The sequence below is a fragment of the Bufo bufo genome, chromosome 4 (assembly GCF_905171765.1).
Source record: "Bufo bufo chromosome 4, aBufBuf1.1, whole genome shotgun sequence".
NCBI lineage: Eukaryota > Metazoa > Chordata > Amphibia > Anura > Bufonidae > Bufo > Bufo bufo.
In genome coordinates, this window is record NC_053392.1 from 525,366,073 (window position 1) to 525,384,214 (window position 18,142).

General features: G+C 45.0%; 1 protein-coding gene and 1 long non-coding RNA gene across 4 annotated transcripts in view; one reads left to right on the plus strand and one right to left on the minus strand.

Moving 5' to 3' along the window:
* Positions 1-253: 253 nt before the first annotated feature.
* LOC120998870 lies at positions 254-18,080 on the plus strand. The gene is made up of 3 exons (XR_005778496.1): positions 254-396; positions 7,659-7,668; positions 18,071-18,080. It is a non-coding gene; the product is annotated as an uncharacterized LOC120998870 (long non-coding RNA).
* The window catches only part of PSME4 (proteasome activator subunit 4), a 168,003-nt gene continuing 163,664 nt past the window's right edge, over positions 13,804-18,142 (minus strand). For all 3 annotated transcript variants that reach the window (XM_040429740.1, XM_040429738.1, XM_040429739.1), the window contains 2 exons: positions 17,275-17,412; positions 13,804-14,743 (listed from right to left, as the gene is read on the minus strand). In XM_040429740.1, coding sequence (XP_040285674.1) covers positions 17,278-17,412 — 135 coding nt within the window. In that variant the 3' untranslated portion in view covers positions 13,804-14,743; positions 17,275-17,277. The remainder of the gene's footprint in view (positions 14,744-17,274; positions 17,413-18,142) is intronic.

Below are 18,142 nucleotides of genomic sequence, written 5' to 3' on the forward strand. Positions count from 1 at the left end.
AGAAGGGGAATCAGGGGCACAGGCGGCATCAAGGACACAAAAGGAGCATCGGGGCACAAGGGGGGGGCATACCTGATTTCAGCCTGTGATCTCCAGAGTTGAGCCAGGGGCGTTGCTGTTACACCTAGAGGCTCAGCTCTCTCTGCAACTGCTGCGCCCTCTCTGCTTTGACAGGGCCAGGCAGTGAAAACATCATCACACCTGGCCCTGTCAATCAAAGTGCAGAGGGCGCAGCAGTTGCAGAGACAGCTGAGCCTCTAGGTGTAATGATAACGCCCCCGTTGTTCCGAGAGCCTCATTTGCATATATTAAAACATCATTTTCCTCAGCAATGCGGGCACATATGAACATGGGACCAACACAGATGCCTTCAGCCGCCAAGTGCAGATGTAACAGGTCACCCATTTTCATAGGTACAAATCTGCTGACAGATGCTCTTAACCCCTTCCCGACATATGACTTAATAGTACGTCATGGCGGCAAGTAACTTGCGGCATTTTGAGGTACTATTACATCATGGTGATCGGGCGGGCACCGAAGTGGTGCACGCCCGATCACTGCAGGGGCCCGGCAGTCACTGATAGCCGGGCCCCTGCTGTATCCGCCGGCATCGCTGTAAAAGCAGATGCCTGCGGATTAACCCCTTCTATGCCGCGGTCAGTGCTGACCGCGGCATAGAATGTGCATGCAGCGGGTGAGGGAGCACAGGCTGCCCAATGCCTTGCACGGCATCGGGACCTGCCTTCTACGGGGGCTGAGGAGATCCAGCCCTAAGCTTGTTTTCTAGGCAACCTGTTAGTGTATTACTCAGTGTTATACACTAACAGGCAATGCATTACAATACAGTTTTATTGTAATGCATTGCAAAGGGGATCAGACCCTCAAAAGTTAAAGTCCCACAGTGGGACAAAAATAAAGTTTAAAAAAAAAGCAAAAAAATATTTTTAATAAAAAAAAATAAAGTTTCAAGTAAAAAAAATGAAAAAAACGCCCCTTTTCCCTGATTTTATAATAAAAAAATAGAAAAAAAAGGAAAAAAAACACACATATTAGGTATCACCGCATCTGTAATGACTGGCTCTATAAATATATCCACCCTGTCCGATAAACACCATAAAAATAAAAAAAACACTGTGTAAAAAAAGCCTTTTTTGTCACCTTACATTAGAAAAAGTGCAACATCAAGTGATCAAAAAGGCATATGTCCAACAAAATGGTACCAATAAAACTGTCACCTCATTCCGCAAAAAATGAGCACCTACATAAGAAAATCACTCAAAAAATAAAAAAAACCAGGCTTTCATGACAGCTTCCATTTTATCGAGAGACACGGGTTGTAATCTCGCTGGTTTGATGTAAGACATAAAACTGTGCCCGGGAAAACAAAAATATTTCGGCCTTCACGCCTGCCTCACTGTATTTGCCCGCATCCTCCACCAATTGTGGGGATTCTCTCTGGTAGTTGGGATAAGCGAGTGCAGCACAGAGGCAAAGTACAAGTTCGTAATTCAAATGTCTGTTTATTCACACATAAGGTCAAACAAAAAACACTCTATGCAGGGTTGGGGTTTGTTCACACTGAGTAGAAAGTTCATGCATAACAAAAAACGTCACCTTGTCGGTGGTTCTGCCTCCAGCAGTCTAAATGCAGGCTTTAGGTGGCCTGCTCTCCCAACACACAGGTCTCAGCTTTTCAACCCAGGACAGAGTGTTCTCTGCTGCTGAGCCCAGCTGCCTTTTTAAGGATAGTCAGGTGCTGTCAAAACCCGACTTGGCATGTAGGGATTAGTCACCCACCCTGCACTTTGACTACTCCCAATAAGAGCCGTCTCAGATCAGCTATTTACAGCCATACTAAATAGCAAAATTGTCAATCAGCATTAGCGGCCACCGGCACATGAAAATACAGGCTGTGACTTCACCAAGGCCAGGAACCTCGGTGACACATACTTGCCATTAATGACGACCCCTTGTACGTTCCTAAACTGGATAAAAGTTTTACTGTAGGGCACTGGAGTAGAGGCCCCAATAATTAGGCATTCACCGGACAGAAAAGGCCTTTTATGCCGCTGTATATACATGAGACAAGGACCATTCTTTGTTCTGGGTGGTGGCGAATATGGGTGGCCTGGCATGAGGAAATTCAATTACACGTGGTCGTCACAGGTGTTGAATTCCTCAGAGATCCATGAATCATTCATTTTTAGAAATGTGAGGTAGTCCACACTGTCGTGAGCTAAGCGAGTACGCTTATCGGTCACGATCCACCCTTCTGCGCTGAACGTCCTTTCGGACAGGACACTCGATGAGGGGCAAGTCAAGAGTTCCATGGCAAATATTGCCAGCTCTGGCCACAGGTCAAGCCTGTACACCCAGTAGTCCAGAGGTTCCTCGCTTCTCAGAGCGTCCACATTGGCTGTTAACCCGATGTAGTCGGACACCTGTCGGTCTAGGCATTCCCTGAGGCTGGATCCAGAGGGCGGCTGTCGATGGGTTGACTGCAAAAATAATCTGATATCCGAAGTGACCAACACATCTTCAAACCGCCCTTTTCTTGCAGGCGCGGTAGGATTGGTACCCACACCTGTTTCGCTGTGGGTGGAAATTTCTCTGCCAGCGCCCACAACAGCAGAATGCAGCATCTCTCGCAGCAATGCATTGAAATACTGCATTCTGCCAGCCCTCTGTGATGCTGGTAACATGTAGCCATTTTGTGTTTGTACAGTGGGTCTAAGTATGTTGCCACCCAGTACTGGTCCTTGCCCTTTATGCTTTTTATACGGTGTTCCCTCTTCAAACACTGGAGCATGAAGGCCCCCATTTGCACTAAATTGGAAGTGGTGGAGCGCCCTGGCTCCTGCTCACCGCCCAGTAGAATGTCGTCCTCTGTCTCCTCCCCCCAGCCACGGACAACACTAGGGATCCCCAAAAAGTTTAAAGTCCCCCTCAAAGCCTGCTCTTCTTGCTCCTCCTCCCCCCAGCCACTATCCTCCTCTTACTCCTCTTCAGACTCCTGCTGACTTGTCTCAGAAGGAGTAGCCCCCCCTTGGAATTCATTCAGCATTGCTACTTCCTCATCTTCCAGCTCCTGCTCCTCGACGGCTTGATCAATGACACGATGCAATGCACACCCCAGAAAGAAGGCATAAGGTATGATGTCACTGATGGCGCCCTGGCTGTGACTGACCAGTTTGGTGATCTCATCAAATGGCCACAGAAGTCTGCATGCGTCGCACATGAGCAGTCACTGGCGCGGTGAAAAGAAACCAAGCTCCCAGAACCTGTCCTGCTGCAGAGTTCGTACCGGTAGTCATTAACGGCACGTTGCTGCTGGAGCAGCCTATCAAGCATATACAAGGTGGAGTTCCAGCGCATCGGGCTGTCACATATCAGACGTCTGATGGGCAGGTGGTGTCGCCGCTGAACGTCAGCAAGGCGAGCCATGGCCGTGTAAGATCTAAAATGTCCAGAGATTTTCCTGGCCTGCCGCAAGACGTCCTGGACCCCGGGGTATTTGGCAACGAATCGCTGCACAACTAAGTTCAGGACGTGTGCCATGCACGGCACGTGTGTCATTTTGCCCTGTTTGTGTGCTCAGCAGATAAGCATCGTTGTCACACACCACTTTACCAACTGTCAAATTGAGCGGGGTTAGCCACTGATCTGCCTGTGACCGCAGATCTGAAAGCAGTGCAGGACCGGTGTGGCTCTTGGATTCCAGCACAACAGCCACAGCACAGCATGGCAACGTCTCACCTGGCACGTCGAATAGGTTCTGGGGGGCTTGGGTGGCGCAGCGGAAGAGGAGGAGTCAGCCGAGGAGACAGAGGATGGAGTAGGAGGAGAAGAAGAGGCAGGCATGCAATCCGTGGCGGTAACACCAAATCCACACGGGAGCCACGGGTTACATGCTTGACTGCCGTCAGAAGGTTTACCCAGTGGGCAGTAAAAGTTATTTGGGCCACGGAAGCCTACCTTCTGCCAGATGAACGCGACGACGGCACGGTGGAGTGGAGGACAAATGGGAGGAGAGAGGAGGAGAGGCAGGACGTGGAGCGCCGGGAGTGTGGCTTTTGACGTCGTTGTTCCCACTGGGCTCGGTAATGGGAGGCCAGGTGCCTTCTTAACCTCTTCAGGACACAGGGCGTACCGGTACGTCCTGAGAATTTCCGATCACCGCAGAGCCGCCTGCGGTGATCGGAACCAAATGCTTGCCGAAATCATCCGGCAGGCACTCTGTACCAATGCCCAGGGGGTCTTGTGACCCCCCGATGTCGGCGATCGCAGAAAACCGCAGGTCAATTCAGACCTGCGGTTTTCTGCGTTTCCGGGTTATTCGGGTCTTTGATGCCACGATAACCCGAAAAGGACGGTGATCGGTGGTGTGATTATACACCACCAATCACCGTCCTGCGATCCTGTGAGGTGGCGATCACGCCACCTCTCAGGATCACCTGCGATTGGTCCCCATGCGGCATGTGGGCAAAGCACGGCAAGTTTGAATCTCCGCCGCTGCTCTCCTCCCTCATTCCGGTCCGTGAAGCGGAGAGAGCAGCAGGAGATCGCCGACTTGTGAGTTTTTGGTGCCATCAACGTTAGGAGGCAGGGACAGGCAGGTAGTGGGAGGTGTAGGCAGGGGTAGTTAGGGCAAGTTTAGGGTTAGATTAGGCAAAAAAGGTGTCTGGGGTCCACAGCAGTTAGCTGTGACCCTAGACCCCCCCCCCCCCCCCCCCAGGGGTGCTGCAGCTTGCCCCTCCCCCCCCCCCCACACACACTTTTTGGGGCTGCAAGTTTTTTTTTTTTTTTCTTTGCATGCGCCGAGTCCACCTGAGCCCCCTGCAGGTGGACTTGTCTGGTGTACCCCAGAGAACTTTGAGCCCGCAATTCCTGATTTTGTTGGTGAATCAGGAATCCAGATTTACACAGTGGGCTTCACTGAATACGACTTTTTCAGTCTTTTTTTCAGTGAGGAACTGGTAAACCTGATGGTGGAGCAGACGAACCTGTACGCCCAACAGTTCGTCGCTCAACACCCAGGCTCGTTTTTGGCTAGGCCTCGTGGCTGGACGCCGGTCAGTGCAGCCGAGATGAGGACATTTTGGGGCCTCGTGCTGCATATGGGCCTAGTGAAAAAGCCCAGTGTCAGGCTGTACTGGAGTGGGGACCAGACCCCACTCTGCAGTATGGCCATGAAACGTTCCCGATTTGAGGCCATCCGTAAATGCCTGCATTATGAAGATAATGCAGCATGTCCCCCCCAAGGTGATCCTGCCTATGACCGTCTGTATAAGATACGGCCGGTCATCGATCACTTTGGGGCCAAATTCATGGAGGCCTATGTACCTGGAAGGGAGGTCGCGGTTGATGAGTCTCTCATTGCGTTCAAGGGGAGACTCATTTTCCGCCAGTATGTTCCCTCAAAGCGGGCGAGGTATGGCGTGAAGCTGTACAAACTTTGCTAGAGTACCTCAGGGTACACTTACAAGTTTCATGTGTACGAGATTCCCGTATTCAACCCCCAGAATGTCCCCCCACTCTGGGTGTTAGCGGGAAACTTGTGTGGGACCTTATGCACCCACTGCTAGATAAGGGTTACCACCTATACGTGGATAACTTATACTAGTATCCCCTTGTTTCAGTCCCTCGCCGCCAGATCCACGTTCGCTTGTGGAAGCGTGCGAAAAATCAGCGTGGCCTCCCTGCCTACCCCCTCCAGGTACCTATCCCCAGGGGCGAGACCCGTGCCCTTACCAGTGGAAACCTGCTGCTGGGCAGATATAAGGACAAGAGGGATGTCCTTGTACTGTCCACAATTCACGATAACTGCATCACCCCTGTCCCTGTGCGAGGTACCGCAGCAACGGTCCTCAAGCCTGATTGTATCGTCAACTACAATCGGTATATGGGAGAAGTTGATCTCTCTGATCAAGTCCTCAAGCCATATAACGCCATGCGCAAAACCAAGGCATGGTACAAAAAAGTTGCGGTCTACTTGGTGCAGGTTGCCATGTACAACTCTTTTGTACTGTTCCATAGTGCTGGCAACACAGGGACATTCCTCCAGTTCTATGAGGCAGTCCTCAAGACCCTAATCTTTTCTGACCGGGAAAGAGCAGGTGGGAGTACCTCAGGAATTGGAGGCGCCCGGATCGTCCCTGGCCAACACTTTCCAGGTGTGGTCCCCCATACTGGAAAGAAGGGACGAACCCCCGAAAAATGCAGAGTGTGTCGCAGGAGGGGGATACGGAAGGACACCACTACTCAATGTGACACGTGCCCCGATCATCCAGGCCTCTGCGTTATTAGTTGCTTCAGGGAGTACCACACTTCCATGGAGTTCTAAATTTATAATCACCTTCACCACTGACTATTCAAAAAAAACTATGGTTCTCAGACTTGAGACAGCAAAAAAAAAAATTTTTTGTAGAACTAAAAAAAATAAAAAGTAGACTTACTAGGTAGCGCAGCGTCTGTAATAATCTCCTTTGTAAATATACCCCTAACTCCCCAGATTAACACGGTAAAACCAAAAAAACTGTGTAATAGCAAGCGATCAAAAAGTCATATAGCCCCCAAAATAGTGCCAATAAAGCCGTCCCCTCATCCCGCAAAAAATTAGCCCCTACCTAATACAATCAGCTGAAAAGACTATAGAGATACAAAAAATTTATTTTTTTGTATCCAAAAAGAATAAATAGTCTAAAACCTAAATAATTGTAAAAAAATAGACTTATTAGGTATTGCCGCGTCTGTAATAATCTCCTCTGTAAAAATATGACCTAACCCCCCAGATTAACACAGTCCAAAAAATATATAAAAAATGGTGCCAAAAGAAACATTTTTGGCACTTTTCCCATTTCAATCCGTCGTTTCCGGTAAAAACCAAGGGTTAACAGCCAAACAAAACTTAATATTTATTACCCTGATACTGCAGTTTACAGAAACGCCACATTTGTGGTTGTAAACTGCTGTATCAGTAAAAGGGAGGCGCAAAAGGAAAGGACCGACATGGTTTCTGGAAGGCCGATTTTGATGGCTTTTTTTTTATTGACACCATGTCCCTTTAGAAGCCCCCCTAGAGTAGAAACTCCCTAAAAGTGACCCCATCTAAGAAACTACACCCCTTAAGGTATTTAAAACTGATTTTACAAACTTTATGAACCCTTTAGGTGTTCCAACAGTTTATGGCAAATGGAGATGAAATTTCAGAATTTCAATTTTTGGTAACCTTACCTCACAAAAATGTAATATAGAGCAACCAAAAAACATATGTACCCTAAAAATAGTCCCCAAAAAACCGCCACCTTATCCCGTAGATTCCATAATGGAGTTTCTACTGTAGGGGTGCATCAGGGGGTCTTGAAATAGGACACTGTAAATAAACCGGTCCATAAAAATCAGCCCCCCAAAACCCACTCGGCGCTCCTTTCCCTCTACACCCCGCCGTGTGGCCGTAGAGTAGTGTACGACCACATATGGGGTGTTTCTGTAAACGGCAGAGTCAGGGCAATAAAGATACAGTCTTGTTTGGCTGTTAACCCTTGTTTTGTTAGTGGAAAAAATGGGTTAAAATGGAAAAATTGGGTTAAAATGGAAAAATTGGCAAAAAAAATTAAATTCTGAAATTTCATCTCCATTTGCCAATAACTCTTGTGGAGCACCTAAAGGGTTAACAATGTTTGTAAAATCCGTTTTGAATACCTTGAGGGGTGTAGTTTCTAAAATGGGGTCATTTTTGGGTAGTTTTTATTATGTAAGCCTCACAAAGTGACTTCAAACCTGAACTGGTCCCTAAAAAAATAGGTTTTTGAAAATTTCCAAGATTTGCTTCTAAACTTCTAAGCCTTGTAACGTCCCCAAAAAATAAAATGGCATTCCCCAAATGATCCAAACATGAAGTAGACATATGGGGTATGTAAATGAATAACTTTTTTTTGGAGTTATTACTATGTATTGTAGAAGTAGAGAAATTGAAAGTTAGAAATTTGCAAATGTTTCCAAAATTTTGGTAAATTTTGTATTTTTTTTTTACTCTATTTTACCAGTGTCATGAAGTACAATATGTGACGAAAAAACAATCTCAGAATGGCTTGGCTAAGTAAAAGCGTTTTAAAGTTATCACCACATAAATTGACACTGGTCAGATTTGCAAAAAATGGCCTGGTCCTTAAGGTGAAATAAGGCTGTGTCCTGAAGGGGTTAAGGCGGTCGTCCCTAGGTGAGTGTTGGGCTTATCGTGACTTATGCGTTGACAGCACAGGCTGCAGATGGCAGCACTATTGTTAGCAGCTGACACGTTAAAAAAAAGCCCACACTGCAGAGCCATCTTCCAGCATCCTGGGAGCGCCAGAAGGGACCATGCATGGTGGATGGCTCGCTCCGGATACATTTGGCCTCCTGCGCCCTGCCTGCTTCTCCGTCTCTCCCTCTGAACTCCCCTCCTTTACCTCTCTTGTGGGCACCCACGTGACGTCCATCGACACGTCATCACCTTCACCACCACTGATATTTGAGATCTCAGAGTAGGCAGCAACAGCGGGGACCTCCCTCCTTGGGCTGATGTGGGTACTGTCGTCAGACCGCTGGGTGGCAGCCGTTGCCATCTCCTCTTCCTCATCCTATGTCAAGAATGTCTGCGCATTGGTAAGGTCTGGAAATGGATGGGAAAATAATTCCTCTGCCTGGAGTGGAGGTGCTGTGGTGGTGGTGTCTCCTCACAGCAGAGAGTGAGAAGTGTGCAGATATGGAGGATGAGGAGAGTGCAGAAGCGGAAGGCTGAATGAGCCACTCAACCAATTCTGGTGTCCTTTGAAGTAATCGCATGCGCCTTCTCCAACTTCCCACTTAGGCTCCGGCCTGGTGCACCTCCCCGAAACCTACCACCCCTGCGGAACCCTGTGCCTAGAGAAGAACAGTATTTGTGGAAGCAGGTATATTGCAGGCCTCAATCAATACTTGGTGGAAACAGGTATATCAATCCCCTTAATCAGTATTTTGTGGAAGCAGGTATATCGCAGCCCTCAATCAGTATTTTGTGAAGCAGGTATATCAAACCCCTTAATCAGTATTTTGTGGAAGCAGGTATATCACACCCCTCAATTTTTTTTTGCCACAACGGTTATATTACACCACCCTGTTTATTTGGGGCAACAGGTATATCGCAGCCGTCAATCAGTATTTTGTGGAAGCAGGTATATCACACGCCTCAATCAGTTTTTTGGGGGGCAACAGGTATATCACAACCATTGCAAATAGTTGTTCCAATAGCGCTTGTCCCTCTATATAGCTGCGGTATCGCAGTAGAACCGCACACAACTGCTGCACAATAGAAAGTATATCATAGTGCATTTGTATGTTAGAAAGTATATTATAAGTATATCACACCCCTCAGTATATCACACCTATCGATAGCACACCTATACCAGTCTGTAAAAGGACTTTTGTGGCCCTATTAGCTAGCGTTTGGTGTCCCTAACAGCCTGTCCCTGCACCAAAAAGCAACCTCTTCTTAGAACCCGATCTGACAGCCATTTTACTTTCTGTGTTTTGCTGGTGTGTTATAGGGTGGGGATATGTCCATGTGCTGTAATGTCTCATTTAGCTGTCCTGTCCTACCTGATGGATGTGTCATGGGTCATGACACATCGCCATGTGTTCGCATGTTCGGCAAATCGTGAACGCGCAAAGTTAGCAGCGAAACGACTGCCGGGCGAACTGCAAGGCCATCTCTAATTGCCATGTCCGTAACAATCTGCTCTATAAAAATATCACATGATCTAATCGCTCTGGTGAGTGCTGTAAAAATAAATAGAAACTGTTCCAAAACAACCAATTTTTTGGTCACCTTGCCCCATAAAGTGTAATAATGAATGATCAAAAAATCATATGTACCCAAAAAATGTACCAATAAAAACCAACCTTTTTTTGCAAAACACGAGCCCCTGCACAAGACGTTCAGCAGAAAAATAAAAAAAATAAGGCGTTCATAAAATGGAGACAAAAACATTTTTTTTTTCCAAAAATGCTTTATTATGTAAAACTGAAACAAAGAAAGTAGACATATTTGATATCACTGCTTCAGTAACAACCTGCTCTATAAAAATAGCACATGATTTACCCTGTCAGATGAATGTTGTAAAAAATAAAAAGGTGCCAAAACAGCCATTTTTTGGTTACCTCGCCCCACAAAAAACTTAATATAGAGCAATTAAAAATCATATGTACCCCAAAATAGTATCAATAAAACTGGCACCTTATCCCCTAGTTTCCAAAATGGGGTTACTTTTTGGGAGTTTCTACTGTAAGGGTGCATCAGGGGGGCTTCAAATGGGACATAGCATCTAAAAACCAGCCCAGCAAAATCTGTCCTCCAAAAACCATATGGCGCTCCTTTTCTTCTCTGCCATGCCGTGTGCCCATACAGCAGTTTATGACCACATGTGGGGCGTTTCTGTAAACTGCAGAATCAGTTAATAAATATTGTATTTTGTTTGGCTGTTAGCCCTGAATGTATTAAAGATTTTTTTTTATTAAAATGGAAAATCTGACAAAAAAGTTTAATTTAGAAATTTCATCTCCATTTTTCTTTAATTCTTGTGGAACACCTAAAGGGTTAACAAAGTTTGTAAAATCAGTTTTGAGTAACTTGAGGGGTGTAGTTTCTGAAATGGGGTCATTTATGGGGGTTTCCACTATGTGAGCCCCACAAACTGACTTCAGATCTGAACTGGTCCTTAAAAGTAGGTTTGGGAAAAAAAAAATGATTTTAAGAATTTCTTCTAAAATTCTAAGTCTTCTGAGGTCCTAAAAAAATAAAATGACATTTACAAAATGATGGCAACATAAAGTAGACATATGGGGAATGTTAAGTAAAAAATATTTTATGAGGTATCACTTTCTGTTTTAAAAGCAGAGAAATTTAAATTTTTTAAATTGAGAATTTTTCCAAATATTTGGTAAATTTGGGATTTTTTCCTAAAGGTGAAATATATTGACTCAAATCTATAAATATCATGAAGTACAACGTGTCACAAGAAAATAATCTCCGATAAATAAAAGTGTTCCAAAGTTATTACCACATAAACTGACATGCCAGATCTGCAAAAAATAGCCTGGGCAGGAAGGCGAAAACTGGCCCGGGGTAGAAGGGGTTAAGCAGGACATGGATGGAGGTGAAAATTTTATGATCTCCTGTTTACAGCAGTCAATTTTTGTTTGAAAATGTAACAAGTTATTTCCCCAGTGTTGCTCTTCTGAATATCCTAGAACAAGGGTCCGGTTGTGGGAGTGGGGAGGGAAGGGTGGTTGTCCACCAGCAGTACAGGCCAGCTCTTTTGACATATATCACATGTGTACAATTAAATGGGTATGTGCATAAGGGATATGCACACTGTGGGAGCGTGCATAAGCATGCACAGCAGCTTCCCTCCCGTCACCTTGTATCTGTACTGCAGTGGTGGACGTAACCCCTGGAAGCGAGCAGTGTATAATGAGATGGAAAAATTGATCAAGGCAGCAAAGGAAGCAATATGGACAACAACAATACATTAGTAAGTGCCTTGTATTAACTTTCTCCACATGATAAAAGCTATTTGCTGAAGTGAGACAACCCCTTTAATGCAGGGATGCTCAACCTGCAGCCCTCCAGCTGTTGAAAAACTACAACTCACAGCATGCCCTATTAGCTGTAGGCTGTCCAAGCATACTGGGATTTGTTTGTAACAACTGGAGGAGAGCAGGTTGGGCATCCCTGGTTTAATGGCTACAATCTTCAGTTCTATGGTCTCTTATCTACTAAATATGCCCTTTGTGAAGGCATGTTAAAGAGACTGCTCCTCCGCTCCTCACAAAGCAGAAAGACCTCAGCATCATATACCTCTTTCCCATCTCTTCAATGTGTCTTCAGCTATTGGTGGTCATTTATCACGCTCGTCTGTTTTTTAGAGTGCGATTTGACCGGTGTAGTATATTAACCTGTCACTATTTTGCATAGTATTTAAAAGTGTCGCACAGCAGGAATTAAGCAAGGTGTCTTTGTACTCATCAGGGCGCAGGTGGATCGAGAGCAATCAAACTACTTGTTGCTCAGCTCACAAATTAGGTGCAAAAGTGCAGCAAAAAAGTCCCATATTGGATAAAAAACAAGTTGCACATTAATTAAAAAGTCGCATATTAGATATAAAAAAGTTGCAGCCATATACATACGTGCCAACACAAAGCAGACGAGCAGCACTACACCACCCCTGGAGTGGAGTAAAAATTTGAATTCGTGATGAGCGAAGCAAGCTTTGGATCCTAGATCCGAAGTCTCTTTGTTCAAAACTTTGGATTAATGCTGTACGGAGATCAGTCTTCGTACAGCATTAAAATGTACAGCCTCCGATGAGGCGAAGTCAGTTATTCCAGAAGTCTTGCGAGACATCAGTGAATAACTTAGGTATTTGATTTTTAAACTGAAAAAACATTTTAAAACTTGCATCCGAACTTGGATACAGAAGTTATTCAACAAAGTCTTACAAGACTTTGCGAATAACTAACTTCGCCTCATCGGAGGCCATACATTTTAATGCTGTACGGTGACGGATATCCGTATGGCATTAATCTGAAGTTTTCGGCAAAGCGACTTCAGATCGAGCATCTGAAACTCGCTTTGCTCATCACTAATTAGAATGTTTTTGAACCTAATTTGTGCCAGAATTAGTCTAAAACTGACAAATTTAGAACAAGGCACAAATGAATCTAAAGCAATTTCATTAGTAGATGTGCCTAAAAAAAAAGTCTAAAATAGGAAACATTAAACTAAAACAGGCAAACACTATAATAAATTACTCCTTTATGTTACTGTAGACACGCTTTTAAATAAGGAGGTTCCTGCACATTCATAGAGGGCCTGCAACCAGGGAAAGGCCATATATAAGCTGTTGAATTGAAGAGGATGCGACTTTCTCTAGAAAATGTACCGTATTTATCGGCGTATAACACGCACTGGCGTATAACACGCACCCTTCATTTTAAGGGAAATTTCAGGAAAAAAAATTAAATTTCAAATTGTACTGCTATGGGGTGGGGGGATCTGTGGATGGAACTGTTATGGGGGGGATCTGTGGATGACACTGCTATATGTCATCCACAGATCCCCCTCATAACAGTGTCCCCCAATACACCGGCCCTCTGCTCACCGAAGTATTTATAAACGTGAATCCTTATCCTGTTATTAAGCTGCCCTCTCCCATTTTCCCATGTTCCCCTGTATCCCCACAGCACTTACGATTCACACGCTTCCATAGCAGGCAGGGAGGACGGCAGCAGTAACGTCACTCACTGACGTCGAGCGTCTGCTCCGCCTGCTTCATTCATAAAGGGGGCGGAGCAGGCGCTCGACGTCAGTGAGTGACGTTACTGCTGCCGTCCGCTCTGCCTGCTATTGAAGCTTAAGTAAGCGCTATGGGGATACAGGGGGGACATGGGAACATGGGAGAGGGCAGCTTAATAACAGGATAAGGATTCACGTTTATAAATACTTTGGTGAGCGGCGGGGCCCGGTGTAAGAGTACAGTGACTGCACCGGGCCCCGCCCCTAGTTACGGACTCCAGCCCCTCCTCTCTCCCGGCTCATACAGCGCAATGAATATCGGCGTATAACACGCATACATGATTTGCCCCCTATTTTCAGGGGGAAAAAGTGCGTGTTATACGCCGATAAATACGGTATTGACTTATGCAAAAATTTTATAAAAATGATCATGCTTTGTGAAGTCTGCAGACCCGCATGCAAGAGAGACACAAATAAAAGAAAAACAGTGGTTAGAAACAATCGGTTTATTTGGTTTTAAAATAAACTAAGTGTACAATTGAAAGAACGGATTTGGCACTACGCTATACAGTGGTTACACCTGTGTGCTGAGTGCTGGTAAATCCCACACTAGGTCTCTGCTGTGCTTCAAAGTATCACCGGGTCACTTGCTCAGCAGGTAGGCAATAAAAATAACGGCATTCCTTCAAGGAACACCGTACACATCTTTACAGAGGGAAGATGAGTTTGCCAAAATGAGAATTATCTCCACGTATAAAGTACCTTGCTAAAAATGTCACCTAGTAACATATCAGCAACAGGAGTATAGCACAGAAAAAAGCTGCAAAAATGCAGATGTTATGTACGTATGTATATCTATGTGTGTAGATATACACATGCTGCTATGTACACACAGACATGCATACATTAAATAAAACCCATGTAAGTGCGTTGAACTAAGAGCAAAATAATTTAAAAACACAAACATACGGCATGTCGCCCGATACAAAGCTGAAACCTAGCTCAAACGTCTGCAGTCTGCTCTTTACAAACCAATGCGGTCATTTCTTGTAAAAGGTTGCAACCTGTACAATGTTTTTTTCTTATTTTTGTTTTACTACTGTTTCTACATTTTATACATTTATTAAACACATCTAAAAAAAAAAAAAAAAAAAAAAGTCTTATTGAGTCCTTGTGTTTTGTGGCAAAGGAGCCAATTATTGTCTTTCTGTAGTCTGATACATCAAACGTTTTCAAGCACAAGTATCATCCATCCATTAAAATCACCAAGACACTTCTTCTATTGGACTACCATGATAAAAAAACAAAAAAAACAAAAAAAACACAAAAAAAAAAAAAAACACACATGGGTGGCTAGATGCCAAAAACTTCAGCTCCTAAATTGGGCCTCGGTCCTTCACATCACACAAATTCTTCCCTTTAAATGGCGCACTGGGAAAAGAAAGCATTAACATATTAGGGTATGTACAAGCAGGGTCCACTGTACCCATTTCCCTGCATAATCACATACAGGACCATTCAGTCCATGTTTCTTAAAGGGGTTTTCCCAGATTTTTTTAACTGATGACCTACACTCTGGAAAGGTCATGAGTATCTGATTGTTGGGGGTCAGACACCAGGGACCCCCACTATCACCTATTGGAGGAGGCACTGGCAGTAGCGCCGCAGCCTTCTTGCAGCTAAGCCTAGGCCATGTGACATAATTTTTATCGGTCACATAGTATAGGCGCTCCGCCTCTGTGAAGTGAATGGGCTTGAGCTGCGATACCAAACACAGCTGCTGTACAATGTAGAAGACTGTGGAGCTACTGGGTGCGCCACTGCCTTCTCAAACAGAGGATTGGTGGGGATCTCGGGTGTCAGACCTCCACCCATCAGATACTGAAATAAGTGTCTTGGAAAACCCCTTTAATGTTATTAACCCCTTCCCATCCAATTGAGTTTTTCTTTTCCTTCCCAGCATAACTTTTTTTTTTGTATTATTCCATCATCATAGCCATAAAGAGGGCTTGTTTTTTGAGGGGCACATGTTTTTTTAATGGCATCATTTAATATACCTTGGAAGGCTTTGTTCATATCTGTATTGAAAAAAAATAATAAAAAATGTCAGATTCGCTAGATCCACTACATGATGGAAACAAATCGAACCTGGCAAATCCCTGCATTTTACCCACCAAAAATAGTGAGCAGGATATGCTACTTTGTCTGACATTCGTAATGGAATTTTCAATGCAGATGTGACCAAAGGATAACGTATTTAAAAAATGTACTTTTCTGTGGAGTGCTGTGGTTGAAATTCCCCTTTAAGTAGCAGTGTCTTTAAAGGGAGTCTGTCCCTTTAAATGCTTTTGTGGACTTGTAAAACTACCAAAAACGAACTTTGATGCATATGTAAATGAGGGCTCGCAAGTGCCCAGGGGCGGCGTCCACCGCGTTGGTGCCCAGGCATCTCTGCCTCTTTGGCTCTTATCCCCGCCCAGCCTCTTCCTCTTATCCCCGCCCGCCCATCTGTTTTCTCTCCCCCTCAGCGAGATCCCGCGTCTACGCGCTGACTTCCTTGGCCGGGGCATGCGCACTGCGATGCCCATTGCTGGTACGGCATCGCAGTAGCTTATGCGCATGCGCCGGCTAACGGATCATACAGATAAATTTACCTCTCTGTATGATCCGTTAGCCTGCGCAAGCGAATAAGCTACTGCGATGCCGTGCCAGCAATGGGCATCGCAGTGCGCATGCCCCGGCCAAGGAAGTCAGCGCACAGGCGCGGGATCTCGCTGAGGGGGAGAGAAAACAGATGGGCGGGCAGAGGAAGAGGCTGGGCGGGGATAAGAGCCGAAGAGGCAGAGATGCCTGGGCACCAATGTGGTGGACGCCGCCCCTGGGCACTTGCGAGCCCTCATTTACATATGCATCAAAGTTAGTTTTTGGCAGTTTTACAAGTCCACAAAAGGTACCGTTTTAATCATCTGTGTTGTGGCTACAGCGCTATGGGAACTGTTAAAAAGGGGAAAATGTGCTGACAGACTCCCTTTAAGTAAATACCACCTTACAGTGATCAAATAATAGTAAAAAGTTATCTATTCAATGTTAAATAAAATTTCTATACATTAAACATTAACACGACTTCCAGTGATGTCCTCAGTAATCATACTCTAAGGGTTATTCCCATCTTGGTTATCGGGGCATATTGCTAGGGTATACCCCCAACGTCTGGTAGGTGCGGAGGGGGAGAGCAGAAGCCTAAACCCATGCTTACACTGGGAGTGCGTCTCAGACTATCCAGCCTTAGATCAGAGGAAAGGTAAAAAGGCAAGCATAGGTACTGGATACCTATGACTTAAAGAGGTATTCCCATCTTTGACATTGGGGGCATATTAATAGGAAATGTTCCCAATGTCTGATAGGTGCAGGTCCCTATACTTAGAACTGAGCCCCACAAAGTGCCGGAGGGTGCACTGCTCAAGTCTATCACAGGCTCAGCACATGGAGGGCCAGGTTCCAGTACAAGGGCAGAATGATAATAAAATACAGACTAAACCACCAGAGAAGAAAAGATGAATATTATGGATCTACTGGTCACTTTAAGGAGCGTTTGGGTCACAAGCCCCTCCCCGGCTGCTTTGATTGACAGTGCTAGGCAGTGGCAAAGTGGCCATGGAGGGGGTGGTCACAGAAATGAGTAGCGTTTGGGTGCAACCAGAGCAATAGGGACACCCTCTTTGCACCAAAAGACTTAGATCAACAAAAGACAAACAGCGTTTTAATCAGGTGAACCACAGCTATGTGGCAAACATCTGGGGATAGATTTTCTTTAAAGTTTCAAACCTGGTACTTATGTGTGCATAAACAGATGTGAGGCTTCAAGACATGTGATCGTGTGTGCCCACAGAAAAAAGGGAGCATGGTATGGCTATGGAAATGAGCGGCATGTGCCTGCAAACACAATTCTAACTAAATCTCACCTGTTATGCATAGTAGCAAGGAGAGACCAGGAGATCGGTCAGTACCACTAACTGGTCATCTGTGAATTGCTGCTTGTGTTCCTGCCAGTTATCATGGTGCGTCCTCCGGAAATTAGACAGAGTTTTCTTCACAGTCATCTAAAAACAAATCACAAATTAATGCAAGTTAATACTGAAACTAGAGAATTTTTTATATTTTTTTTTAAGGAAAATGAAAAACGGATACGGGATAAGTTGTTATAATGGGACAACCCCTTCAACGTTTTTAATGCCGTTTCCGTACAGTATTAAAATGTATTGGTTCCGTGTATACCCGAAGACTTCGGTGAATGACTCCAGTATTCCTATCTGTGTACATTCGAAAATAGGAATCTGAAGTCTGCTTTGGTACAGAGGTACCAGTCAGTACCAAAGCCAACTTCGGATTACTATTTTATAATGTTTTTAAATACACAGATAGGAATACCGTTTCCTTCCTGACAATCGGCTGCTCGTCAATAGAGGAGACCACTGCATTATCACGCAGTGATCTCCTCCACAGTATGGGGAGGAACAATTACTAAAACCATCACTCGTCCCCATACAGAATCATTATCTGCCAGCACCAGAGGCTGTTTCGACGGAACGATCAGCTGGAACGCTGATGTAGGAGTCTGCAGAAACGATCCTGTTATCTGATGAACGAGCGTTTCGCTCATTTGTCGGGTAATCAGCGCCACCTTTACATCAGCAGATTATTCCTAATGAACGTTCATATGAACACTTGTTAGCGATAATCTGCCGGAACGTCGTGCAGTATAAAGGGGCCGTTATATTTAATAAGTAATTTTACAATTTGATATAAATTATTGGTGTAAATCCAAGAAAA